The sequence below is a fragment of the Cibotium barometz genome, chromosome 43 (genome assembly GCF_041138505.1).
Source record: "Cibotium barometz isolate CiBa-2024 chromosome 43, ASM4113850v1, whole genome shotgun sequence".
In the NCBI taxonomy this organism is placed as follows: domain Eukaryota; kingdom Viridiplantae; phylum Streptophyta; class Polypodiopsida; order Cyatheales; family Cibotiaceae; genus Cibotium; species Cibotium barometz.
The window spans coordinates 47,089,096-47,116,042 of record NC_141088.1 but is presented as its reverse complement, the minus strand read 5'-3'; the positions used below and the strand labels follow the sequence as shown (position 1 = coordinate 47,116,042).

Below are 26,947 nucleotides of genomic sequence, written 5' to 3'. Positions count from 1 at the left end.
TGGGTAGCATGAGGGAATTTAGGAGTGTGGAGTTATTCTGGGAGATAATCAGGGAAAAGAGAAGAGGTGGAGAGAATCAGGCAAGAGGTGGAGATATTCAGGGAGTGAATCATGGAGAAATCAAGGGGATTTGATGCTTGATGTAAACACTATAAATTGAGGCATAGCCCTAATGAGAATTTGCTGGTTTTTGAGTATCCATGCCTACATTAATCTATGTGCTAATTATTCACTAATTACGTCTTAATCACTTGCTAATCACTTTGTTAATTATATTGATTCTAGTGTTTGATCCACCATAGCTCATCATTTAGCTCAAATTTCAACATGGTATTAGAGCCATGCCTAGAATCAACCAGATTTACGAGCCCATTAGTGAATTAATCAGGATTAGTAAGTAATTAGCAAAAAAAATCAGTTTTTAGTGAGTTTTTCACTCTTCCCCTTCACCCCCAGCCAGTGGAGGACTCTATTCTCCATGCACAGTCAACATTAGGCTATGCCCTCTTAACACAAGCTAGCTAACACATCTAGCTACAAGCACATCAAACGGCGTAGCAAAACGCGAAAGCGTTTAGGAGAAATCGTCGTTTTCTTCAGCGCTGATTTTTCTGAGTATTCTGCAGATCTTGAGCTCATCAAATCAAATTGAGCTAATTCCTCTTAGCCCCGGGGGTTTTCAAGCATGCTCTACAAGCTGGTGAAGACAGAAATCAATTTCATCAAGTCTACAGTGAGATCCAAGCTCTTCATCAAATTTGCAGGTGACTTTGGTAAAACAGAGATTAAGCTTTCATTATTTGGTCAAATCTTGTGTTTCTTGGCTTAATCCTCTACTAGACTCATTGCTATTGATGCCTTTGAAAGCATTTGAGCTCATTTGAAGTGGAAGGCACCAGATCTGAGCTCCCCGCATACTCTGTTTTCTGCACACAAACCAGAGCATTAATTTGTTAATCAGTGATTAATCAGTGCTAATCATTGTACTTTGGTGCAATTGAGGGTTCAAATTAACCATTAGGTATCTGATACAGATCCCTAAAGCTTCAGATTGCAAATCGGAGTTGGTTTGATACTCCAACCATCCCGTACAAATTGGTTACTGTCAATTTAATGTAATTTCTGGTGATTTTATGCTGATAAAATTGTTGTAATCATCTATTAAACACCAGATTGAGTTGTAAAAGGGTAGACACTGCCCTTGAATCTTGAATTTGGATCAAGAGGTAAGACCCCCTTCACATCACCATGAATTCAGCACAGGAAATAGCCAAATTTAATGGAGAACAGTTTTATACATGGCAAACAAAAACCATGTATTTGCTGATGAGGAAAAATCTGTGGGGATTAGTTGAAGGGAGAGATGAATGCCCAGAGAGAGGGAAAAATGAGTGGAAGAGTAGGAATGAAAAAGCATTGGGGCTTATTGCACTCAGTTTAAATGATGAGATCATTCATCATATCACAGGGATACAGTGGGCAAAAGATGCATGGGATGAACTCAATAAATTATTTGGTACACAAGCAAAAAATTCCAAGATAAATCTATTAATGCAATTCTACAAACTGGACATGAAGGAAAGTGAACCTTTAATCACACACTTGAACAAATATAAAAGCATTAAGCAACAGGTGGCAGCTATTGGCAAAAAGGTAGAAGATGATGAAGCATTAGCTGTACTTTTGAAGAGTGTGGACAAAGGAGATTATGAAAACATTGTAGCAACACTAAAGAATGTACCTGAACTGAAGATACATGAGATAGAAGCAGCTCTACTAGAGCAAGAGAGCAGAGGCAAAGAGAAGAAAGAGCTCGACTCAACAGCAGGAGAGGAAAAAGCATTCTTCACCCGAGGAGGATTCTCTCGAGGACGAGGACGAGGAAGAGGCAGAGTAGGAGGGAGGACCTTCACTTGCCACAAATGTGGAAAGCCAGGACACATGGCAAGAGACTGCTACAGCAAACCCAGTGAAGAAGGAACGACATCGGCAAACTTCATGGAGGCTCCAAGAGAAGTGGAGTCGGATCATCTTTTCTGAGAGAGAGAGAGAGAGAGAACCCACAACCCAATGTAACCTGCCCCAATAAAGTAAAACCACCTTTGAGCCACCGATGATGTAGGCCAAGTGGTAGATGTATGTGTGAGCACTTTAGTCAAGGTCGCGGGCACTTATAGTAGCCTTGGACACATAGAGAGAGAGAGTGTCAAGGACTATGGAGTTTAGGGACTTGAGGCACTGGTCGCGGGCTATCAAGTAAGAGGGAAACTTGATACAGGGTCCAGGTGTGTTAGGATTATTCACTTGAGGGGAGGTGTTGAAATATACAAGTGAAAAGGGTGTGTGTGGGAACAAGCTCTTGGATAGAGGCTGTAAAAGAGGAGATGTAATTGTGAAAGAACCTGTGAAAAGGTTTGAAGAATCTACTGGGAGAGAATAATGGGTAGCATGAGGGAATTTAGGAGTGTGGAGTTATTCTGGGAGATAATCAGGGAAAAGAGAAGAGGTGGAGAGAATCAGGCAAGAGGTGGAGATATTCAGGGAGTGAATCATGGAGAAATCAAGGGGATTTGATGCTTGATGTAAACACTATAAATTGAGGCATAGCCCTAATGAGAATTTGCTGGTTTTTGAGTATCCATGCCTACATTAATCTATGTGCTAATTATTCACTAATTACGTCTTAATCACTTGCTAATCACTTTGTTAATTATGTTGATTCTAGTGTTTGATCCACCATAGCTCATCATTTAGCTCAAATTTCAACATTATGCTTTGGCTGTGTCTAGTATGTGTGAAGAGGAAGAACCTCTTTCATTTGATGAGGTACAAAAATCAGAAAATTGGTTGGCTGCAATGCAAAGTGAATATGATGCTATGTGATGAAGAATGGTACATGGTCTTTGTGTGATTTGCCTATTGGTAAAAAGGCCATTGGATGTAAGTGGGTTTTTAAGTTGAAACGAAAGCCAGATGGTAGTGTTGATCGCTATAACGCTAGACTTGTTGTAAAGGGTTATGCTCAAGAAAAGGGCATTGATTTTGATGAGACCTTTGCTCCCACTTGTTGTATGACTACCATTCGTAGCATTTGTGCATTGGCAGCTCATAATGGTTGGAATGTACATCAGTTGTTTGCATGAGGAGGTGTATGTATCGTAGCCTTGTGGTTTTATTCAAAGAGGGTAGGAAACCAAAGTGTGCAGGTTGAAAAAGGCTCTATATGGTTTAAAGCAAGCTCCACGAGGTATGAAAAGATACATGCATATTTGACTGCACATGGTTTTCAGAATAGTCCAATAGAAAGCACTTTGTATGTTAAACATGTGGATGATGTACATCTAATCATTGCTATCTATGTCGATGACATGCTGCTTACAGGACCAAATGAGAGTCATATTGCTGATTTGAATGCCTCTTTTGAGATGTCAGATTTGGGGCATTTGCATCATTATTTGGGGATACAATTTAAGCAGTGTGATGGAGGTATTGCTTTGCGTCAGACAAAGTATATTGAGACATTGTTGCAGAGATTTGGCCTTGAAGACTGCAAGCCTATTGCTACTCCAATGGAGACAGGTTTGAAGTTGAGTCTTTATGATGCTGGAGATCACTTTGATGTCACACTCTATCAGACAGCTATTGGTTGCCTCATTTATGTATGCATTACGAGGCCGGACATTCAGTTTGCAGTCTCACAGATGAGCAGGTTTATACATAGTCCAGGGTCTCACCATTGGAAGGCAATTAAACGCATCTTTTGCTAAAGGTCCCAAGTGCGATTGTGTTCATAATGAAGAATCATACACTGTCTACATGTCTTCTAGTGACTCCTCTAAACTTCTAGGCTTTTTTACCTTCATTATCTCTTCCATTAATGCATAATTGAAAATGTTAGCTAGGGCCCTCTTGCACTCCTCTTTTCACTTTGATCACAATCAACACATCCATGATGGTGGTCAGTGGTTTACTGCTTTACCAAGTTGAAAAATGGGTGTTCCCTCCTTGGCTCTATAGACTCGTCACTTTCATCATTTGACTTGACCTCTTTTGGGAAATGGGTATAGGAAACCCTTTCTCTTTGGAAGCGAGAGACCACGATGGTGCATCTTACCGTGTTCATGATCTACTGCTTTGTGGATAAAGTGTCCTCCTCCTCCACTTGATGGAGCTGCTCATTCAAGAAATGCCATATCATCACAACTTAATATGACTTTCCTTACGTTAGGGTCATAAAGTTTGGCTCCACCCTAAAAAGATGCACTTATGGCTCTTTGAATCTCATTTGGTCCTTGAGTTTGGAACATGTAAATGTTCTAAAATATGAAATTGTTGGTTTGTGGTGTTATCTCCTTCACTTCCCTAAAGTAGCTTTTGTTGAGGATGGTGTTGATTGCCTCGGCCCAGAAAGTGTTTAGTAACCCTTTCGCCCTTGAGCATACTCAAATCCATCTCCACGATTGTGATGTTCTTTCTTCTTGAACAACCTTTACATGATGATAATTTTCAAGAAACACTACATCTCGGCTCACTATGATCTTCCTTGCCTTGAGGTGTTTTAGCAAGTCTAGGTACGCTTTCAGAACAATTACAGTATTGTTCTCTTTCTTTATTATTATGCAATTTGAATTAAAGCTTTATGTTTTGAAATATCCTTTTTCTTGTGAGTGTTGCATGCATACACCGCATGTGTATCCTCTTATAATGACCCATTATCTTAGGGAGGTTCTTTAGAGACTATTATAGAAAGAGACACAACTTATTTATGCTAAGAACTTTACTCACTAGGTAAATACAAATATCCTTTACTGGGTACTTTGCTTTAATGGACAATATATGTAAGGTACTAGTGGCATTCAAGAGTTCATTATAACTTGAGTCCATTTTAGGGCAAGTTGGTAAGTGAATATAAAAATAAGGGTGGGTTACCCTTGCTTTTCTTTAAGGTGTGACAAGATCTCTCTTTTGTAGCCATGCAAAAGAACGTGGCTACTTGAAGGGGTGTGCTTTTGGACTTGCAACCCTGTCTAGATGAGAGAGTGAAAGTAGAATTACCATTGGGTTTGAGGAATGGCTATTGAAGATGAGACAGAGTGAAAGTAGAATTGCCGTTGGGTTTGAGGAATGTCTATTGAAGCAAGAAACCCTCTAAGCCATCACAATACGAACATACATAAATGAGGGCTAGGATTTTAGAGGGTGATGCGAAAAATACAAAGGACTCCATACTTGAGTATACACAAGATTTGAATGACTAAGGTTTCACCCATCTGTCTTATATTTGCACCCTAGCATACAATTTTTAGAGCAAGTTTTGCCCTTGCACAGCATTTTCTTTGAAGGGTCCTCGTATTTGTGGAGGTGGGCATTTGGTTTGGTGGGGATTCGGTAGAAGAGTTAAATGATGCCATGTGAGTCCATAACATTTTTCGCAACGCAAGATGTGAATGGGAAGAGGAAGAGAAATTTACAGTTTTATTACACGATCCGCAAGTTCATTAGGAATTGAATATTATGGTCGAAGACCTAGGCAAGCCGTTTGGAAATGCAAAGGCACGAGATCTCAAAGTGTGTGTGAGGGGATTGATCATTGATTGGCAATTTGATTCGTAAGGATTGCAAGGGACAAGTAAATCTTGACCTATCTTATTTAAGCTTGTTATTAACTCCCTTAAACTTTCGATTTGATTGAGGGGGACCGTGCTGGCTATTATATTAACTGCTAACTATGAGCGCCATAGACGTGATTAAGGAAGCTGTCTGGCTAGATCGGAATAAAGCAAATTTTGAAGTTTAATGCTTAAGCCTTAAATAACTAAAGAGACAAGTTTTTGAGCTTTTGCCACTTGAATAGAGATGACGGCGAGCTCATTAAGAGGCCGGAATCTTCTGTCCACACTTCTGCTGAATCTGACGCATCTGTGTGAATGGGGCCAATGGGCCATTGGGTATGCCCTCCGACACACGTGAAGCCCTCTCGTTGGCAGGTAACGGAATTCATGCGCGGTTAAAAATATGGCGTTAACGGTAAAATCTATGCAAACATTGGTGCTCTTGGACGGACGGCACGCTTTACGTCCGTCCGCTTGACGACGGATCTGATGGGGCGATTGGAAGCGCCCGACAGCTGGGCCGACGGGTCCAATGCCTCGATGGCCGATTGGAACCGGGGCGATTTGAAAATGCTCGGCAACTTGGGTTCGACCCATCGGCGGCACCGGAGGGCGCGGGGGCAGTTTCCCGGCGACGGCGTTGGAGGCAGTCTACCGGCGCCGGGATAAATGGACAGTTTTCCACGACGGCGTTTTGTTGGGCGCGGCTCTAAGTAGGCGCGGCTGGCGCCCATCAAATCAGCTGCGAAATCAGTCTCTCAGCTTCGGACCGCCCTCGCCGCTGCTAGAGTAGTAAATACTTAAAGGTTGATTCTAACGACAAAAACTTGATGGAAGGGAGTCTGGTAGGCCCCCCCCCGTCTAACCCCGACGAATCTCGATTCAACATCCGTCGTCGTACTTGAGCAAGTCGCATCGATGATCGGCAAAAAAGACCCGTCGCCCGTCCCCACCAGATGCACATGCCCTCGTCCAACGACACAGACGTACGTCGTACGGCAACGGAGGGATTAGGTAGGGTTTTATAGCTACGACATCGTTCGCCGATGAGCTCACAATTCCGGCGACACGAATTGGGTCCTCTTTTCTGCATCTTGTAACGGAAATCATTGATGGGTCTTTTCCCTGTGCTTCTTTTTTCTGGGCCAAAAGGAAGAATTTTTTGAAAAGATTAGGCAAACCTTAATCTATGTTTAGGCCAGCTCAACAGCCTAACTTCTCCCCTTCGAACCACAGTTAAGCATGTTTTCTCCATGATTAGGCAGGTTCTAACTTCCCCTCCTTAGTGCAATCAGTATCGGAGGTTGACACGCGTTTTCCCTCTTTTCAAATTTCCAGGAGAGAGAGAGAGAGAGAGAGAGAGAGAGAGAGAGAGAGAGAGTGCCAAGAAAGAGGCACTGTAGCCTGTTCATCAAAGGGGCCTCTTGTTGGGTCCCCTTACAGCTAGCTAGCACTGTCTTAATCCACACCCCCCTCCCTTCTGTCTTCCTAGTGCTTGCTGTCAGAATGCAACAGTTGACGGAAGGGGCTTCAAAGGCATGGTAGACCATTGAAGGAGATAGAGAGAGCCCAACTCAAAACTGGGGCCTGCGGTCAGACAAAGAAAACAAGAAGAAATCAAAACAAGCCTCCCCTCTGTCTCTCTTGCCAGCGCAGTGAAGAGTGTCTCTATTCGAAGAGTCTTCGTCAGATTGGCTTCTGCCTAGGTGTTGATTTCTTTCTGCTCCTGCTTTACTTACCCCCTTCCTTCCCCTCCCCTCCCCTCCCCTCCCCTCCCCTCTCCTCCTCACGAAACATCTTCTTGCTTTTTGTTCCGGACCTTGCAGCCTACTCCACTCTCTTGCTGATGGCCAGCATGTGCATAATGTGTTCATGTATAGTGCATTCTCGGCTAACCTCCATGGATGGTCAATATTCTCATTGGTAGCACAGCAGGGACTGGGCTTGCAAGAAACACAGGAAAATGGGCTTGCAAAGACAGAAACGCCTGAATTGGGTTTGAACGGGCAGATGGACTCCCACGTGCAGCTTCCCAAGGTGGTGCTCGTGATGAACTGAGGAAATCATAGCACCACAGAGATTGGTTGATGCACACCTTTTGTTCAAAATCTTCTTTCTTGTGGGCTCCAGGCTATGGGATGGCACAATGCAGAATACAGCATTGTATGCTGTAACTTCTGCAAATGCTTAAATTGTAGCAGATATCAGCTTCAATTGGTTGCCACCTCGTGTGTATTTCATGACCAGGTAACATGTAGCCTTTTCTCTTGTTACTTTTAGCATCTACCCCCTCCAAGATGCAGGAGGAATCTATGGAAAGGCACGTTTTTGCTTCTCCAAGCTCCTGCTGCCCAGTCTCTTTCTTGGGCTCCTCTCCCTCTCCCGCAAGAGCTCGAGCTGCAGACTCCATCTTCAACTATGATATTGGGCTCTTGCGCCAGGAACAAGCTGTCCTTGACATGCCATGGGGCCCTAGCTTATCTGAGGCTATGGAGAAAGAACACCACACTGAGAAGAAGCTCACTGAAGAAGAACAAGATGAAGATGAAGACATGCATGACTGCTCTGGATGGGAGCGTCTGAATTGCTGGAAAGGCAATGCTTCTACCCGCTCTTTCTGTGGAGTCATGTGCAATCCCCTCCTCACTTCCAGGCTGGCTTTGATGGTACGGCAAAAACCTAGCGTCAATGTCAGTTCAATTGTGATGTGCCCTTATGTCTAAAATATGCATGTTGTCTTGTTATATCTTGGAAATCATGCTTGAGCAAGCAAGGTTTGGTTGCTTGATTTGTGCTCTTATGATTATAAATGCATGTTGCCATGAAGGCATCACATGCATGGACCCTGAAGATACAAAACATTTCTCTTTTTCTGTACACAGGGGCTGCTGGCCGTTCTGTTGATTGTGATGACCGTGCTCACATGGGTGTTCACATCCACCAATGTGCAGCATTCTGTGAGTTCTGTCGCAGCAAAATTCCGTCGTGAGTTGCTTTTTCACACCGAGGACAGTGTGAATGCTGTGCTTCAAGGGAACGATGCATCTGCGGTTTCCCTAGCCACGTTTCTGAGTTCACACACCCAGGGCAGCCTGTCCTCCTTTGCAAATCTACAAGATCAGGTATCTCCACACCCTGACAAATTTCAAGTTTTCTTTGGCTTGCGGGTGCTCTCTTAACTTACCCTGTTTTTGCTTGGGGCTGATGGCCAAGGCGGACCACTTCTGTGTTGTTTCAGGTGAGGCCTGTTCTATTTCTGATTTTCTCAGTACTTGCAAAGAAAGCACAAGCCACATTCTTTGGTGCAAATGGGTCATTGCTATCATATGTAGCAGATGCGACAGGGACATATCTAACTTATGCTAACTCATCATATCTCTCTCCAGTTTCTTCCAACTTCTCAAATGCAATGGAAACTCCTTGGAAAACTGATGAGAATTTGACACTTACTCGCCCTTGGTATCAGTGGTATCGTCAAAAAGTTGATGACAGCACAGGTCACCCAACTGGAAAAGCCGTGCGAGTAACCCCCGTCCCATATTGGGACATTCAGCCATTGAAAAGCTCATTGCAGGGTCAAGATGGGACTACAAGCTGGGGTCTTTCATTAATGGATTCTGGAAAGATTTCATTCTCATTCCTGTCTCCTGTTCAACAAAGCCTTTCTGCAAATCCGGTGGCTGCTATTTCAATTGGAGTGCCCACACCAGACATTGGAAACCTTCTTGACCAGTTTGATCTTCGAGGTGGTGCAATTTACCTTTCAACTACAGATGGCCAATTGGTGGCTCAAACAGGGCCTAGCTTCCCAACATTGAAGAGTGACAATGCCACTCAATCATCACCTTTAGCAACACAATCCAACAATGCCATCGTAGCTGGTGCTGCAGAATATTTGATGCCACACCTTCCTTCTATTTTAGCCATGGCAAACCAATCCTTCACTGCAGTCAATGTTGATATTCATGGAACACAGTACATGGTTGACAGCGCCCCTCTTCATCTGGCCGGAGCAACATTGGTATGTCTGTTTTGCTAAACTTGCACTCAATGTAAACCCTCCGGGACTCTCCAAAAAGCCTAAAAAAATATAAAGATAAGCCCTAAAAGCTCTCTGCCCTAAAAGAAGGACATGTCCTATGACCTTAGCAACAATTCTTGCCAAGCAGTACTGGGGATGCCATTATCAACCAACCTTACTGCATATCATTCTCTCATTCAGTGAAATAAAATGCGTTTCTTTTTGGTTTAGGACTTCAATTTTGACACTAGTATATGATGTACATGCAGGTCTGTACAGTAATAATTCCTTATAGCAATGTTTGGGGTTTGACAGAGAAGTGGAGCCACACAACCTTAGCTGTACTGGTTGCATTGTCTACTTGTATGGGGATAATAGGGTGTTTTTTTGTCATGCTTCTGACTAAAGGCGTCAGCAACGAGATGCGACTACGGGCAGCATTGATTCAGCAGCTGGAAGAGACAAAAAGGGCTGAGACAAAGAGTAGCCACAAGAGCCTTGTGTTTGCCAACATGAGCCATGATCTTCGTACTCCTTTGGCAGCCATTCTTGGGCTTATCGACCTATGTCTTTGTGATGCCTCTGAATTTTCGGAACTGGGGTCTAACTTGATACAAATGAAATCCTGTGCTACCAACCTGCTGGGTGGGTTCATCTGCTTAAAGCTTGTTTTCAAAGTAATTCAAGTGGCTGATGCGCTCTCCTTGCATCATCTTTTTATTGTTCTGCCCCACAAGTTATTTGTGTCTTTTGCAGGCATCTTAAACTCAATCCTGGACATGAGCAAGATTGAGGCAGGAAAGCTTCTGTTACAAGAGTCCGGTTTTGATTTGGTGAGCGCTCTTGAAGAAGTCATAGACACCTTCTCTGTTGTGGGTCTGAAAAAGGGGGTAGAAATTGCCCTAGACCTATCAGATGGCTTTGTGGAGAAGGCTTCTTGGGTCATAGGGGATGTAGGACGTGTCAAGCAGATCATGGCCAACCTTCTTAGCAATGGTGTCAAGTTTACCTCCGAGGGGCATGTTGTCTTACGAGCATGGGTGAAGCCACGTGGCATTTTCAGTGCTAGACCACAGTTCAGTTATCGAGGGAGGCTTTTGGCTTGGCCATGGAATCAACTCCTAAGGTCCCCATCAAGAGAGAAGGAGTTACGCAAACTGATTCAGGGTTTCTCTGAGCAAGACCATGATGAGAACTACATACAAATAGAGTTCGAGGTGGATGACACTGGAAGGGGCATACCAAAAGAACGCTGGAGGTCGGTGTTTGAAAACTTTGTACAGGTTGAATCATCTGGACCGCGGAACTATGATGGAACAGGCCTTGGCCTTGGCATAGTGAGATCATTGGTAAGATTCTATCATTTCCATTGAGTGCATGTTGTGCCTCATGTTCAACATTTATGATAAATCTGACTTTTGAGTGCATCTCTTACAGCTGGTTCATGTGCTTTTCTGACAGGTAAGGTTGATGGGAGGAGACATTAATATCATTGACAAAGATGAACCTGGTGAACCTGGAACTCGTTTTCGATTCAATCTGGTCTTCAAGTGCAGCAAGCAGCCTGCTAAACAAGAGGCTGAAGACAGCCATACCCAAGACATCCAATTGCAGAATGGGGCTTCTTTACAGGCAACATTTGGTGTCAGCAGTGACTCAATTTCTCCCGGATGGCAGCTAGATTCCACTGGAGCCTTTGTGTTCCCTCATGGTTTAGGGGAAACTGGCTTCAATTCACCTCCCATTATGGAAGGTGTCCACGTTTTGCTTGCCATGCAGGGTCAGGCAGGGAAAAGGGTAGTTAAAAAATGGATGGAGAGGAGGGGTTTACAAGTGTGGACTATTGGAAACTGGGAGGAGTTTGCACCAGCTATTGAGAGAATCAAACATGAGATTTTTTCCGCAAGCTTTAGTATTTCAGAAAGGCTGGGTCAAAGATCACCTGAGAGTCGCATATATGACTCATGGGTAGATGAACTTGATGCAAAAAGCCTTGCAAGAACCCGAACCAGCATCGATACTTGCTTGCAGGGTTTTCCCACATCTGATGGTACTGGATCTGCTCACCTGCATGGAGCACAGGCACACCTTCTTTTGATTGTGGATGTAACCATGGCTATGGTGTCTTTAAATACTTTGTGCTCAGATTTGGAGGAAATTCTGGGGGACGTTGATCAGCCAGTTCCCTTCAAGGTTGCTTGGCTAGTGAATGCAAACACTCCCAGCACTGATATCCAGTACTTGAGAAGGCAAACTAGTGTTTGCGATCTCATTTTGCATAAGCCGCTATATGCTTCTCGCTTGAAGTGTGTTTGGGGTCTGCTACAAGAACTGATTGGCAATGGAGTGCGGGACTCGTTTGAAGGTGAAGCTCCACACTTGCCTTCAGGAAATCGTGAGAAAGTGGATTTGAGTGCAGCAAACTCATTGTACACATCTCTCTCTTGCATGAGCACTTTTCAGCAAGAAGCAGCAAGTCTGCATTCTAGCCTGGCAACAAAAACGACCCTCAAGGCGCGTGAAGTCTCTCTTGCAGAGAAGAATGAATCCAACTTTGTTCCTAGCTTACCGAATTTAGTAACCTTGGAGCTCCAAGTAGGTAAACAGGTGGATCATTCTGGCAATGCTGCCAAAGATAAAAAATCAGGAAGAAAAGACCTTGAAAGGCAGCCACTCCCATCAACACCTGACCGCCTGTCCCATAGGAGTCTAGAGAATGTTGCAACTCCAAGAGGTAGATCTCAGCATGCTCTGTCAGCAATGCACATACTAGTGGCTGAAGACAATCCAATCCTCCAGCGGCTAACTAAGACACAGCTAATTCGTCTCGGGGCCACTGTTGAGTGTGTTGATAATGGTGCCGAAGCTGCTCGCCTAGTTCTAGAAAACTTGTATAGGAGTAAAGTCTCTTCCCCCGAGGATGATGGTAAGTTGCATGCAACGCTGTCAGGGGAGTTGATAAATGCTCAGAAGAATCAACCTTTCAACCTGGTTCTTATGGACTGTGAGGTATGTTTTTCAGTTTTAAATTATACTTATCATTAATCAAAGGCTGCCCAGGCTTTGTAGAGCATTGCTGTATGTATGACTGTAATAAGTGTTTACCTTTTCCTAGGTTGCAAGTCTTTTTCAACTGTAAGCTACATCATAAATTTGTTTGTGCATTTCCAGTTTTGCAATTCCTATGAATCCCCATGTGTTGGGAGGATTAGAGTATGCCAAGCTACCCTTGCCCTTGCATTTTTGCCAGAAGTCTCCTAAAATGTCCCCTGATCTCCACTGGCCATAACAAATCTTTCCAGGCATGTTCCTATGCTGCCATTGTGTGTCAATTGAAACTCGTGGAGTGAGCTCTGCTGTACATCTCCAAATTTAGAATTCTTAGTTCCCCTCCATTTGGAAGGAGTATCCTAAGTTACCTTGGCCCTTGCATTTTTTCTGTGATTCTCTAGAAAGGAGTTGCGGAATAATCTGGGCACTTCCCATGCGGTTGTGCAGAAAGCATGAGCAAGAGATAAGGGACTAAAGAATCTCATTTAGTGAGTCAATTCACCAACATGAACTCCTGCGCCAGAGTTTCTGTCACGTGCATCCCGCACTTGGATGCCACGTAGACATTTCTGTACAGTAGGTGCAGGACCTGGGATGGTGAACTGGTCCCATGTGAGCCCAATCCGGGACGAGTCAGCCAGGGATCCATCTCAGTCGTCCGAGGTCAGGTGTGCATTGTCCTGCACATGAGTCCAAGGTCAGGTGTGCATTGTCCTGCACATGAAGCAGTGCCAGTCCGCGCTGTGAGTCTCCCTCTGGAATGATGTCAGATGTGCTGTGTATCTGGTTTGCAACTGGATGCCAGGCCTCTGTAGGCATGTAGTTTGCATGTAGAGATGGGGCCAGCCCATAGGGCTACCCCAGTGCAAGGATTTGCAGCTTGCATACTTAGTCTGGGCATGGGGGAGGTGTAGAACCACCCCCAAGGGGCCAGGAGGGCCCAAGCCTTGCCCACCAGCCAAGGCAAGGGCTGGGAGGGGCTGTCGGCCAGATGTACTACTGCTGGACAGGCAGTCGTCTGGGTCCAAAGCCCTAAACAGCAGGCGGCCAGGTGTAGGGAACTGTCCCACACCTCTGCGGAGCATGCCCAGCAGCCAGGGTGCTGCCCAGAAGCATGCGCAGGCTGGACAGGGTCTAATATAGTGTGAAAACAGCATTATTTAAAGTGTGTGAGTATTTTATTAAAATACTCAGTCGTGGGCTGTCCTGAAGCCAGCCGACTGCATGAAGGGAGGGGTATAAAAGCCCAGCCAAGATCTCATTCATCTCATCTCATAATTCACCAAGAGCTCCAAGCAACCAAGGGCCAGGACAGCCAAGAACATTGCTAAAGCTAAGGGGTGAAGGACTGAAGGTCAAGGGCCGGTTTTCCAGCCAAGAAAAGGTCAAGTACTTTGTATTTGTTTCAGATTTACATCATTCTAATAAAGCAAATACACCATCCGTGGTGGGGGCCCTACAGAGGGTAATTGGGACCCAATACTGTGTCCTTCTCCATCTCCCCCTTCTCTCTCTATTTTCTGCACATCGTCTTTCAGTTTTGTGCGTTAATTCCGTCGCGAAAAGAGTGCTGTTTTCTGAGTTTCGAAGTACCGATCCTTCTCCGAAGTTTCCGCATATTACAGTGGTATCAGAGCTCACTTCAAGGACAAAGATTCAGCAAAGAAAACCAGAAAATTTTTTCGCTCGTGTGGTTGGTTTTTAGACGCCGGTGGACTACCCCTTTCGGAGTGACTCCTGTCCCTCGAAGGACGGTTGGTTTTTAGCCTCCGGAAGCCTCCGGAAGTCTCCCACACAGATAGTGGATGGTCAGATTGCGTTCCGGAAAGGAACTGCATTTTCCCGCTATGGCGAACTTCGGCGACGAGAGAGAACCAGAACCATTGGACCAGAGTGCACCAGGCAGCCCAGCTAGGGCACCCGGCTTGAGTGTACAAGACATGTTCCAGCAGATGATGCGAGCAATCGCAGACCAGACAACCAAGTTGGATGAGCAGAAGGCGCGGATTTTGGCTCTGGAGGAGCGTTCTCGCTCTCTAGCGTCGCGTTTTCCATCTCCTCCTCCCTCTCCTTCCGTACCCCAGATACCAGATCCTCGTCACAGGGACCCTCTCGAGGGGTCAGAGCCGCAGCCAAGCTCCTTGCTTGAGATGCAGTTGCGCGCATTGGAGATTCGACAATGCGAAGACGACGCCATGCGATGAGTGGAACACGAGCGTTACCTCAGAGCCTTGGACGCCAGATTAACACCGGCGGCGCCCTCGAATCATTTTCCCGAGAAAATGAATTTCAGTAAGTATAATGGTAAACTCGATCCCACTACTTTGTATTCATGGTTACATTAATTTGAAGCTTACTTTGCCGCAGTTAGGAAATCAGATATTGACAAAGTGATCTTAGCCAGTTGGTATTTGGAAGGTGAGGCCATTCCTTGGTGGACTCAGTGGGCTCATGCCCACACCAGATCAGGTATGGCAGCTTATGGGTGGGACGAGTTCGTCCGTGACCTTAAGCAGCGGTTTTTACCGCCCCACTACCTTGAGCGACTCGAAGACGAGTTCAGGGGTGCGCGTCAGAATGCGCAACCAGTCCTTCAGTTTGCCAATAGAATTTCGACCTTGTGTCTACAATTAGGCTTATCTGATGCGGACAAGAAAGGGCAGTTTTTGTATGGCCTGGACACGCACATCCAATGGGAGGTGCGTATGTTTAGACCAGCCACCTTTGAGGACGCACTCTCGCTTGCGCAGAGTGCAGAAATGAAACACAATGGTGGCAAGCCCAAGACTTCCCAGCCGGCTTCTCCCAAGGCTAACGCTTCGGGGGGCAAAAGCCAGAACCAGATGGGGTCTTCCCCAGGACAGAGCCTGGGAGCCTCTGGCTCCAAGAACTCGAACAATGCGTCTAAGCTTACTCCAGACCAGAAAGCGGAGGCAGGCAAGACAGGTGGCAAGTTGAGTGCTGAGGAGCTTTCTCAGTACAGGAAGGAGGGTAGATGTTACTTTTGTCACACAAAAGGACATACTTCTCGGGATTGTTCGAAGAAGCCTCCAAAGGCCGCCGCCGCCTCCACAGCTTCCGTGGTGAGCACTGTTCCCCCACAGATCCCAGCGGCTACCCCTTCTTCAACCCCCGGTGCTTCAGTTGGAGCAATTATTAGCCGGGAGCTCGAAGATAAGCAGAAGGGCGCCCATGACCAGGAGTATGAGCGCAACGAATTGCTCAAGTCCTTTGGCTACATAGGTGGCCAGAGAGTAGTCGTCTTGTTTGACAGCGGCAGCACGGAGGATGTGATCACGGAAGAGGCCGCTAGGCGTGCCCGTTTCGAGCTAACTCCGGTGGACAAACAAGTTGAGGGTTTTAGCACAGGTATGACAACGAGCGTCAAGTATGAAGCTCTAGGTGCTAAGTTAGTAATTCAGGGCATAGAGTTTGTGCGTGACTTTATGGTTGCCCCTCTTGTAGGAGCAGACATAATTTTGGGTATCCAGTGGTTTCACAAGTTTCTTCCTGATGTCAAGTGGGACAAGCACACGTTCCAGATTGATCGGAATGTGTCAAACACCCCGGTGACCATTAAGTGTGAGCCAGGTATTCCAAACTTTCCGCTCATAAGCCACTTGCAGGCTAAGCGAGCAGTCAGGAAAGGCGCACAGTGTGCGATGATTTACATCCAGACAGCCCAGACGGTGGCCAGTGCTTCCGAGAAGCACTCGGTTCTCCATGAAAAGTTCCAGAAGATTTTTCTTCGGGACAATCTCCCTCCCCAGCTTCCCCCGTCCAGACCGGAGGATCACAAGATTGACCTCCTCCCAGGCTCGGAACCCCCGAGCAAGTTTCCGTATCGCCTTTCTAAGGCAATGGAGTCGGAGTTGGACCGCCAACTCCAAGAATTGTTGCAAGCTGGCGTCATCCGCCCCAGCGTGTCGCCATTTGCAGCACCGATCTTATTTGTCAAGAAGAAAGATGGGTCTTCTCGGTTGTGTGTCGATTATCATGCACTCAACAAGCTGACTATCAAGAGCAGATTCCCGATGCCTCGAATTGATTATATTCTTGAGAGGCTGAATGGAGCTAAGGTGTTCTCTAAATTGGATTTAAAGAGTGGGTACCACCAGGTTCGGATTGTTGAGGGGGACATCCCCAAGACAGCTTTCCGTACAGAACGGGCCCACTATGAATTTGTGGTCATGCCATTTGGTTTGACGAACGCCCCAGCTACATTTAACCGCATGATAATGCGTATTTTCCGGGAGTTGATTGGAGTGTGTGTGTTCATATTTCTGGACGACATACTCATATTTTCAGCTACAGTTGAGCAGCATGACATTGATGTGGAGAAAGTCCTTAAGTTGCTGGAAAGCAACGAGCTCTATGTCAATGAAAAGAAGTCAGAATTTTATCTGTTCCAGGTACATTACTTGGGATATATAATCAGTGCCGAAGGCATTCGACTTGATCCGGCTAAAGTGGCCGAGATTGTTAACTGGGAAGTACCTCAGACTGCTTATGACATTAGATCATTTGTGGGTATATGCCAGGCATATTCCACTCACATTGACAAGTTTTCTGATCTCTCGGCAGACCTCACCGATCTGCTAAAGGGAGTGAAAACAAGGAGGCAAAAGATTCGAATGACTCCACGAGCGTTGGAGGCATTCCAGAACCTCAAGGTGGCTTTGTCAGAAGCGCCTTGTTTAGCCCTTGCCTCGTGGGACGAACCATTTCAGGTGATCACCGATGCGAGTAACATCGCAATTGGAGGTGTATTGCAACAGAATGGTCATCCGGTAGCTTACATGTCTCGTAAGTTACTGCCCGCCGAAAAGAATTACTCAGTCTATGATCGTGAACTCCTAGCAGTCATTCAGGCCTTGAAACATTGGAAACATTTCCTGTATGGCCGTGATTTCGAGGTTCGCACTGACCATCAGGCATTGCGCTGGATTCAGACGATGCCAAGTGCACAGTGGAGTGATCGACAACACCGCTGGAGTCAGATATTCCAGCAGTTCGGTGGCATGATTGAGTACCTTCCAGGAAAGGCCAATCCAATGGCCGATGCTTTGAGCAGGAAGGGACAAGTATCTGCGATTCAGACCACTAGACTGGACCTTGTTGGTACAGGACTAGAAGACATGAAGCACACGTACGCGGATTTCGAGGAATTCGGTACTCAGTGGGAACAGACATTGGATGCCACAGGACCATGCCATTTTCTGATACGCGATGGTTGGCTTTACTACAAAGGCCGACTGTGTGTCATGAAATCATTCCGGGCAGCTCTTCTCCATGATGTCCATGACGCCATTACAGGTGGTCATAGGGGCATGAATTCGACTCTGGAGAAATTAGAACGGCAATACTATTGGCCAAAGATGAGGTGTGATGTGTTTACATATGTACAATGCTGTGACATTTGTCAAAAGGTGAAAGCTCCTCGTGGAAAGAAGATAGGGTTGTTACAGTCTTTGCCAATTCTTGAGGGTCCTTTCCAAGACATTTCGATGGACTTTGTCACAAATCTGCCTCCCAGTCCGAGTAAGCGTAATACACAGTGTTTGACTATTGTTGACAGGTTCAGCAAATTTGTTATGCTTATTCCTTGCAGGGCCAATGTGACCGCCGAGGATGTTGCCCAGCTATTCGTTCGGCACTGGTACCCGATTGGTGGGATTCCTAGGACCATAGTGTCAGACCGAGATGCCAAGTTTACCAGTCATTTTTGGAGGGCATTGTTTCATAATTTTGGTACTAAGTTGAATTTTTCCAGTGCATTCCATCCACAGACAGATGGCCAGACAGAGATATACAACCAGTTGGCCTTTGATGTGCTGAAGTGTTATGTCCACGATCAGCAAGGTAAGTGGGAATCATTTTTGCCTTTAGTTCAAGCTGTTTTAAATGACTCTTTTTCTTCAGCTATTGGCAGGACTCCATATGAGGCAGCGTTTGGAAGACCTTTCCAGTCGTTGTTAACCAAGACTTCGTCTTCAGTACCGGAGGCGAACAGAGTGACGGAGTCTTACCAGGAGATCCTAGAGTCCGTTAAAGACAGATTGGCTAAAGCGCAAGAGGCCTACACTCGACAGGCCAATAAAGACCGAAGGGACATGAAGTTTTCGGAAGGAGATTGGGTATATCTTCGGATTATGAAGCAAAGATTGAAGCAGGTGGGCAAGCGATGCCCAAAGCTGTCTTTCAGGAGCTTCGGACCATTCCCCATCCGGAAAAAGGTTAATGAGGTGTCTATGCAGTTAAAGCTACCTCCGAGTTGGACTATGCACGATGTATTTCATGTCAGTTGGTTAAAGCCATATGCAGGTCCACCCCCTTCAGAGGTCAAAGACGAAGCGGAACCAGACATCATTGATGAAGCAGAAGTAATGGTTCCAGAACAGATCCTTCTGCACCGTTTCAAGCATGGCTCAGGCCGAAGGCTACGACAGTTTCTCACGAAGTTTCAGGACCGAGGAACTCATGAAGCGGTATGGCTCGACAAAGAATTTTTCGAGGACTATCCGGCATTATTGACGGATTATTTGGAGGCTATGCAGCTTCCGTCAAGTTAAGCAGAAGGGGATGTCACGTGCATCCCGCACTTGGATGCCACGTAGACATTTCTGTACAGTAGGTGCAGGACCTGTGATGGTGAACTGGTCCCATGTGAGCCCAGTCCGGGACGAGTCAGCCAGGGATCCATCTCAGTCGTCCGAGGTCAGGTGTGCATTGTCCTGCACATGAGTCCAAGGTCAGGTGTGCATTGTCCTGCACATGAAGCAGTGCCAGTCCGCGCTGTGAGTCTCCCTCTGGAATGATGTCAGATGTGCTGTGTATCTGGTTTGCAACTGGATGCCAGGCCTCTGTAGGCATGTAGTTTGCATGTAGAGATGGGGCCAGCCCATAGGGCTACCCCAGTGCAAGGATTTGCAGCTTGCATACTTAGTCTGGGCATGGGGGAGGTGTAGAACCACCCCCAAGGGGCCAGGAGGGCCCAAGCCTTGCCCACCAGCCAAGGCAAGGGCTGGGAGGGGCTGTCAGCCAGATGTACTACTGCTGGACAGGCAGTCGTCTGGGTCCAAAGCCCTAAACAGCAGGCGGCCAGGTGTAGGGAACTGTCCCACACCTCTGCGCAGCATGCCCAGCAGCCAGGGTGCTGCCCAGAAGCATGCGCAGGCTGGACAGGGTCTAATATAGTGTGAAAACAGCATTATTTAAAGTGTGTGAGTATTTTATTAAAATACTCAGTCGTGGGCTGTCCTGAAGCCAGCTGACTGCATGAAGGGAGGGGTATAAAAGCCCAGCCAAGATCTCATTCATCTCATCTCATAATTCACCAAGAGCTCCAAGCAACCAAGGGCCATGACAGCCAAGAACATTGCTAAAGCTAAGGGGTGAAGGACTGAAGGTCAAGGGCCGGTTTTCCAGCCAAGAAAAGGTCAAGTACTTTGTATTTGTTTCAGATTTACATCATTCTAATAAAGCAAATACACCATCCGTGGTGGGGGCCCTACAGAGGGTAATTGGGACCCAATACTGTGTCCTTCTCCATCTCCCCCTTCTCTCTCTATTTTCTGCACATCGTCTTTCAGTTTTGTGCGTTAATTCCGTCGCGAAAAGAGTGCTGTTTTCTGAGTTTTGAAGTACCGATCCTTCTCCGAAGTTTCCGCATATTACAGTTTCATCTATTCCAACTGTTAGCACATTCATCTCTAGTTTCTGCTCATGTTTGGAGTCCCCTTTTGGTCCCTTTTCATGGCCCTTGGTTGTGGGTGGCCACCCTATTTTTCCATTTTTTTTTGGCATTTTTCCCAGGTCGGGTGACTGATGTCCAGTCGGCCAGCCCTCTTTACCTATTTATAGGTGGGCTTGCCTCCCTCACTTTTCATAGTCTAGTCTTCCTTTGTATCCCTCACTTATGAGACCTTTTATGTCTCTTGCTCGGGACTGTTTCATTGCAGTATATTCAGCATAGTTGCTTCATATTTCTCTCTGTCTTGAACTCTCTCTCAGCACACTCTAGTGCTTGTATGCTTCGGCTGCTCTGTTTCAGGGTAGCAACACTTGTGCTGTGTTTTTTCCTCTACAGTTGTTTCTTGCTGTTGATGGTGTTTTGATTTGAGGATTGGTGGCATCCGGTACCTGTGGTGGACACTTCTTTTGAGATTGTGCATTTTTCTTTTGAGATTGAGCCCGAGCTTTTGTGATGGCTGCCTCGACTACTCTTCATATGTTCTCTGAGTCTGCAAAGTTGGATGGTTCCAACTACACTTTGTGGAAGGTGAAGGTTAAATTAGCCTTGCGTGGAGTTGTAACACGCGGAAGCTCTGGGAGTCTTCTTTCAGCCCTAAACACTATTGAGAACATTCTGATGCAAAAACGCAGACAGAAGGGAGAGTAGAGAGAGAGAGAGAGAGAGAGAGAGAGAGAGAGAGAGAGAGAGAGAGAGAGAGAGAGAGAGAAATGCTGGAAATTCAGTATATTTCTGATGAAACAAAAAGGTACCTACAATCTACAGCCTTAGGCTGCCTTCTTGAAAAGGTGAACATCACCAAAACAGTCCTAGTCTAGTGACCCTAAGGACCCACTCCTTATGGGAGTGAATGCCTAAAACAATGAGCACTCTATGCCTTATATAGTCTCTTGGACCCTAGAAGAGCTGGTTGACTGCTGTCGGCCAGCCGACTCGGCATAAATGAAACGCCTGCTGCTGCCTTTGTGTTGATTCAGCCGATAGCCCCTTGTATTTTAGCTGACAGCTTCTGCTTAGCTCTGGTACAGCCGACAGGCTCTGCCCTTGCTTCTAGTCCACGCTAGCCTTTTCTGCACCTTGTGCTCCAAGTCCTATCTCTAATGATCTTTTTCTTGGCTGCCCCTTCTGGATTAGCTCTGGGAATGTTCATGGCAATGCTTGCACATGACATCCCCCTTTGCTAAACTTGATGACGGGCTTCCAACTTGTTCCTTGGATGACTGTCATCATCCCAATCTTTTCCTGAAGTCCCTCTGTCATCCATCCATCCCTGGCAGCCATCATCCCAATCTTTTCCTGAAGTCCCTCTGTCATCCATCCATCCCTGGCAACCCTTTTCTCTGAAAACCCGGCCCGGTCTCCAAAATCACTCTGACTCTGAGTAATATCTATGCATCTGTTCCATCCAATCCCCAATCCATTCCTGCTCTGACTTTGAACACTGTCTTGGTCTTCATTCGTGAGAAATGAGTCTGGCTCTCTCACATCACCCCTTGGAGGATAATCCTCCCCTGGGACCGTTGCCCGAGAATCTATCTGGCTCACAGGACTGCCATCCCCTCTGGCTTTGTGGAACACCACCAACAAACCTCCTGGGAGCTCTTCCCGTTGCTGTGTTCCTTGCCTTGGGCTTCGTATTCGTGCACTTTCCTGTACCTTGGACGTGTACACCTTCATATGGGATTGAAACAACGTTTAGCCTTGCTGAGCCTGATGCTCTGATACCAATGTAACACGCGGAAGCTCTGGGAGTCTTCTTTCAGCCCTAAACACTACTGAGAACATGCTGATGCAAAAACGCAGACAGAAGGGAGAGTAGAGAGAGAGAAATGCTGGAAATTCAGTATATTTTTGATGGTACAAAAAGGTACCTACAATCTACAACCTTAGGCTGCCTTCTTGTTGAAAAGGTGAACATCACCAAAACAGTCCTAGTCTAGTGACCCTAAGCACTACTGAGAACATGCTGATGCAAAAACGTAGACAGAAGGGAGAGTAGAGAGAGAGAGAGAGAGAAATGTTGGAAATTCAGTATATTTCTGATGGTACAAAAAGGTACCTACAATCTACAGCCTTAGGCTGCCTTCTTGAAAAGGTGAATATCACCAAAACAGTCCTAGTCTAGTGACCCTAAGGACCCACTCCTTATGGGAGTGAATGCCTAAAACAATGAGCACTCTATGCTTTATATAGTCTCTTGGACCCTAGAAGAGCTGGCCGACTGCTATCGGTCAGCCGACTTGGCATAAATGAAATGTGTCACGATTGTGACGTATGTATGTATCAGATACTCTCTTCATTGCTGATTCCTGTTGCAGATGCAAAGAGTAACGAGCCAAGTGAACCCCTACCCTCGATTGGTTGCGACTCTTCGCCAAAGGATGTACCTCTTCATCGAATAGCCACATCCCTTCGACGAATGGTTGTATCCCTTGATGAATGGTTGTGCCTCCACATCGAATAGACACATCCCTTAGCCTAAAGTTGTATGCTTTCGTCTATGGTCATGTCCTTTCATCTAAGGACATGCCTCTTCAAATGTGTCTCTTCATCTCCTATATAAGAGACCTTTTGTACTCAGTTTAATCAATTCAAGTCAATTCAATCTTCTCTCAAGTGTTCTCTTGAAGGTTCTTGTTCTCTAAGTTAAGTACTTAAGTAGTAATTAGTACACAATATGAGGGATTAACAACATAATCCTCACAGTGATATCAAAGCAAAATTTTTTCCTACCCGTGGGTTGTGAAGCCCTCACCCTCCCCGTGGCACTCCCTCATCCACCCCTCTTCTCGGTGTTGTATGGAAGCAGCGGAGCGATGGTGGACTTGGCGTAAATCTTTGCCCATGGTGATGTAAATCTAAAAAAAAATAAAAAATAAAATAAAAATTCCACACCCATGCACACGCATCGTGTGTGTTTCAGAGAGGGAACCCTTGCTGCATACCTGGATTACCCTCCTCCCTGTTGCCGGTGGTGGTAGTCGTTCGCTGCATGGCATGAACCCCCCCTCTCTCTGCTGAGTATGGAACACCCCCCCCTCCTCGCTTCGTTCGCTGTTGCTGCAGGCCATGAGCCCTAGCTCGCTTTGTGCAGCTGCCGGCCCTGAGCCCCTCGCCGCCGAATATCGACCGCCCTCCCCCTCTTCGCATAGTCGCTGGCGGCGCCTTTTCGAAGCGGCGCACCTTTTTCTCCGGTCGGCTACGTGATCCAGGCCCCGTCACCTTTACACCATTAAAAAAAAAAAAATCAATAACATTGGCACTTGGGTCTCTCTAATAAAAAAAAAAAAAAGAGCGTGCGCTAGTGTGAACCGAACCCCCCCCTTCCGTTGGCGATTCAACACGGGTGTGAAGCGCCCCCCTTTCCGTTGGTGATTCGGCGACCATCCTCCCTCGACTGTCATGATGCCGCCAACTACACGCTCACTTGCATCTCCTCTCCCGGCTCTGCCCACGCCACACTGTGTGTGCGCTCTCACCATCTACGTGCATGCTTCATGGACAACTTGCCGGAGGAGCCCGACATGCACATCTCCTACCTGAGTTACATCGACGAGATCCCCGAGGCTCTTCTTCCCGAACACAACCCTCCTCATGTCCCCACTCCGGGACCGGTGCCACTTTCCGTCGATGCTGGGTGGATTCCAAGTCTCCCGGACTCTCCTATCCCAGTAGCCTCGGCCTCCAGGTACACCGCATACATGTCAGTACCCCGCATGTAACCGAACTTGACACTTGGGCGATTTGGACTATTTTCCTCACCTGCGAGCCACGACACCTTACTCATTTCGAGTACTTTCTGTCACGGTACCCTCAGTTGGCACACTTTCTTCCAGAGTGCAGTGTGGATGGCCTCTGCAATATCTCCTCCACGCGCCCTTCTGTGACATTCTACTGCGAGATCTTCGTCCTCGATTATACTCCATTATCTCCGGTGCCCAGCTCTTTGGCGGAACCAAACGAAGAAGTGGAAGCAAATGAAGTAACCTCCGAGGACGATCCCGAGGAAGTGGAAGACACCGACTTCGAGTACGAGGATCCCGTTATTGCCTCTCCAGCAGCTGGTACTTCCATCCTACATTTCGGGTGGACCTTTCCTGCTTCACCTCAATACTCTCTCTGAGTTCTCCAGATGTCGACTTTGCACGACAACGTGCCACCCGCCGATCCTCAGATGGAGGCCTTGCAGATGACCACTCTTCAACAACAGATGGAGGACTTGCAACGGGCCCTTTTCAACGGTATGGCATCAATGCGATCACAAACGGAAGAAATGCAACAACGGCACCAACACCAGCGCGAGGGATCCAGGAAGTCACAGCGAGTGCGTCGTTCGCGTTCTCCAACATCATCATCATCATCCTCGGTGGGCCAGCAGGACGATCCCTCAACTTCTTCCGATCCGACCCCCGAGGTAGACAATGTTGAACTCAAACTTTTGTATAAATTAATGACCACAGCACAAACAAGGAAGATGGATATCAAGTTACCTGAGCCCTACAATGGCCGTCGCGATAAGCGGTTAATCGATCACTGGCTCTACAAGATGGAGTTTTATTTCTCAAACACCGAATTGCCCGAAAATAAAAAGGTGGCGTTGGTCAGTACCCTCTTGAAAGATACCGCTTTCCTTTGGTGGCGATGCAGGATTTCACATGGCAAGTCTACTCCGACGTGGGATAAATTCCGGCGTGCTCTTCGCAAGGCTTTTGAGCCTGCCAATGCGAACTTTCATGCCAGGTCTTCTCTCCGCCGCCTGAGTCAAACTGGCTTCGTGGCCGGGTACATCTCAGAGTTTCAAAAACTGGCTCTCGAGATAGAGACACTCAGCCCCACTAACCAGCTTCACAGCTTCATTGACGGGCTTGAATCCACGATCCAAGACGAAGTCCATAAGTACAATCCTGCCACCCTGGATGAAGCAATCTCGTATGTCGAGCGCATTAGTGATTACAGGCGTCCTCCCAGGAACTTTTCCTCCGGCGCCCGTTCTTACCAGCGGAATTGACCCAATGGGACTAGCCAACCCCAGCGTCCCAATCCTGGACAACCAAACTCTCGGCGACCATATTCTGGACAACAGTCCTTCCGGTCGCGCTTCTCCAAGGCAAGCTCCCGCGTCAAACGCAGGATCCTCTTAGACCGAATCCTCTGGCAGCAAAAACCGAGATCGGTCCCGACAGGACCGTCGCAGCAATGATCGGCGCAACTTCAAGTGAGAAACCTCTTCAGGACAGCAAACCTCTTCCTCGACTGCCACTTCATCCCAACCTAGTCGTTCAGGTCTCTGTACAATTTGTTTTGGCGATCATCGGTGGTATGAATGTCCTCAGCGCCCTAAACCATCCAACACTCGGCGCAATTCTCAGGTGGACAGTTGCCACCATGCTGATGATGACCCGTCTCCTGTGAAAGACAAAAACAAACAAATAGCTTGTTCTGTTCGCGTTTCTGAAGTTGTCAGTACCCTGATGCTTAATGGCCAAAGTACCAACCTTGTTCCGGTGAATCTTTCCAAGTAGGTCCTTAGTCTTCTGGTTTCATTGGCGACCATCCCATCAATGTGCTGGTGGACAGTGGTTGTTCCACTAATTTTGTGGGCACTTCTTTGGTTCACAAGCTTCGCCTACAGACCCGACATTTTGTGGATGCTTTTCAAGTAGAGCTTGCTGATGGTTCCTTCCTTAATTGTAACAAAAAGGTGCAACAGCTTCAGTTCCAGATTCAAGATTACCAAGATCACCTTAATTTTTCAGTGATGCCGTTGTCACATTATGACATGATACTGGGACAATCTTGGCTGTATCGATATGATCAAGTGATCAGCTTTCATTCTCATTCAATCTAGTTATACCATGATGGTCGAGAGCTGAAACTTCGTGGCCTTTTCAGTGCCAAACCCATCACTGTTGTTTCTGCCCTGCAAGTCAAACGCCTCGTCCGCAAACGTGACTGTACAACATCCTTGGTCATGTTACGGGAGATTGAAGCAGAAACTAGTGAGCAATCTCAAGCCTCGTCATCAACAACTGTTTACTTGGAGCAACCCTTCTTCAGGCCTTTTCAGGATCTGTTTCCGAATGATCTTCTGACGACATTGCATCCTCGTCGTCTTGTGGATCACCCGATTGATCTTATCCCAGGTCGACCTCCTCCAACCCGAGCTGCATACCGTGTTTCTTACTCTGAATCTCAGGAGATACAAAAACAATTACAGGAGTTGCTAGACAAAGGTCACGTCCGTCCCAGCAAAAGTCCCTTCGGAGCCCCGGTTTTGCTTGTCAAAAAGGATGGATCAATGCGGCTTTGCATTGATTACCGTGCTCTCAACAAGCTGACAATCAAGAACAAATTCCCTTTGCCTCGCATCGATGAGTTGTTCGACCAACTGCTTGGTGCAAAGGTGTTTTTCAAGATTGATTTGAAGTCCGGCTATCATCAAATTCATATCCGTAATGGTGATGAATACAAGACAGTCTTTCGGACAAAATATGGCCATTATGAATTCTT

At 46.6% G+C, this 26,947-nt stretch overlaps 1 protein-coding gene across 3 annotated transcripts in view; it reads left to right on the top strand.

Moving 5' to 3' along the window:
- Positions 1 to 5,307: 5,307 nt before the first annotated feature.
- The window catches only part of LOC147613984 (putative histidine kinase 2), a 45,918-nt gene continuing 24,278 nt past the window's right edge, over positions 5,308 to 26,947 (top strand). The window contains exons 1-6 of one of the 3 annotated variants that reach the window (XM_086781974.1): positions 5,308 to 5,411; positions 8,495 to 8,734; positions 8,851 to 9,633; positions 9,903 to 10,278; positions 10,390 to 10,982; positions 11,095 to 12,642. In XM_086781974.1, the coding sequence (XP_086638100.1) occupies positions 8,522 to 8,734; positions 8,851 to 9,633; positions 9,903 to 10,278; positions 10,390 to 10,982; positions 11,095 to 12,642 (3,513 nt within the window). In that variant the 5' untranslated portion in view covers positions 5,308 to 5,411; positions 8,495 to 8,521. Of the gene's footprint in view, positions 5,412 to 6,615; positions 8,279 to 8,494; positions 8,735 to 8,850; positions 9,634 to 9,902; positions 10,279 to 10,389; positions 10,983 to 11,094; positions 12,643 to 26,947 lie in introns of those variants that run through there. The other 2 variants (XM_086781975.1, XM_086781973.1) reach the window with 2 other exon arrangements.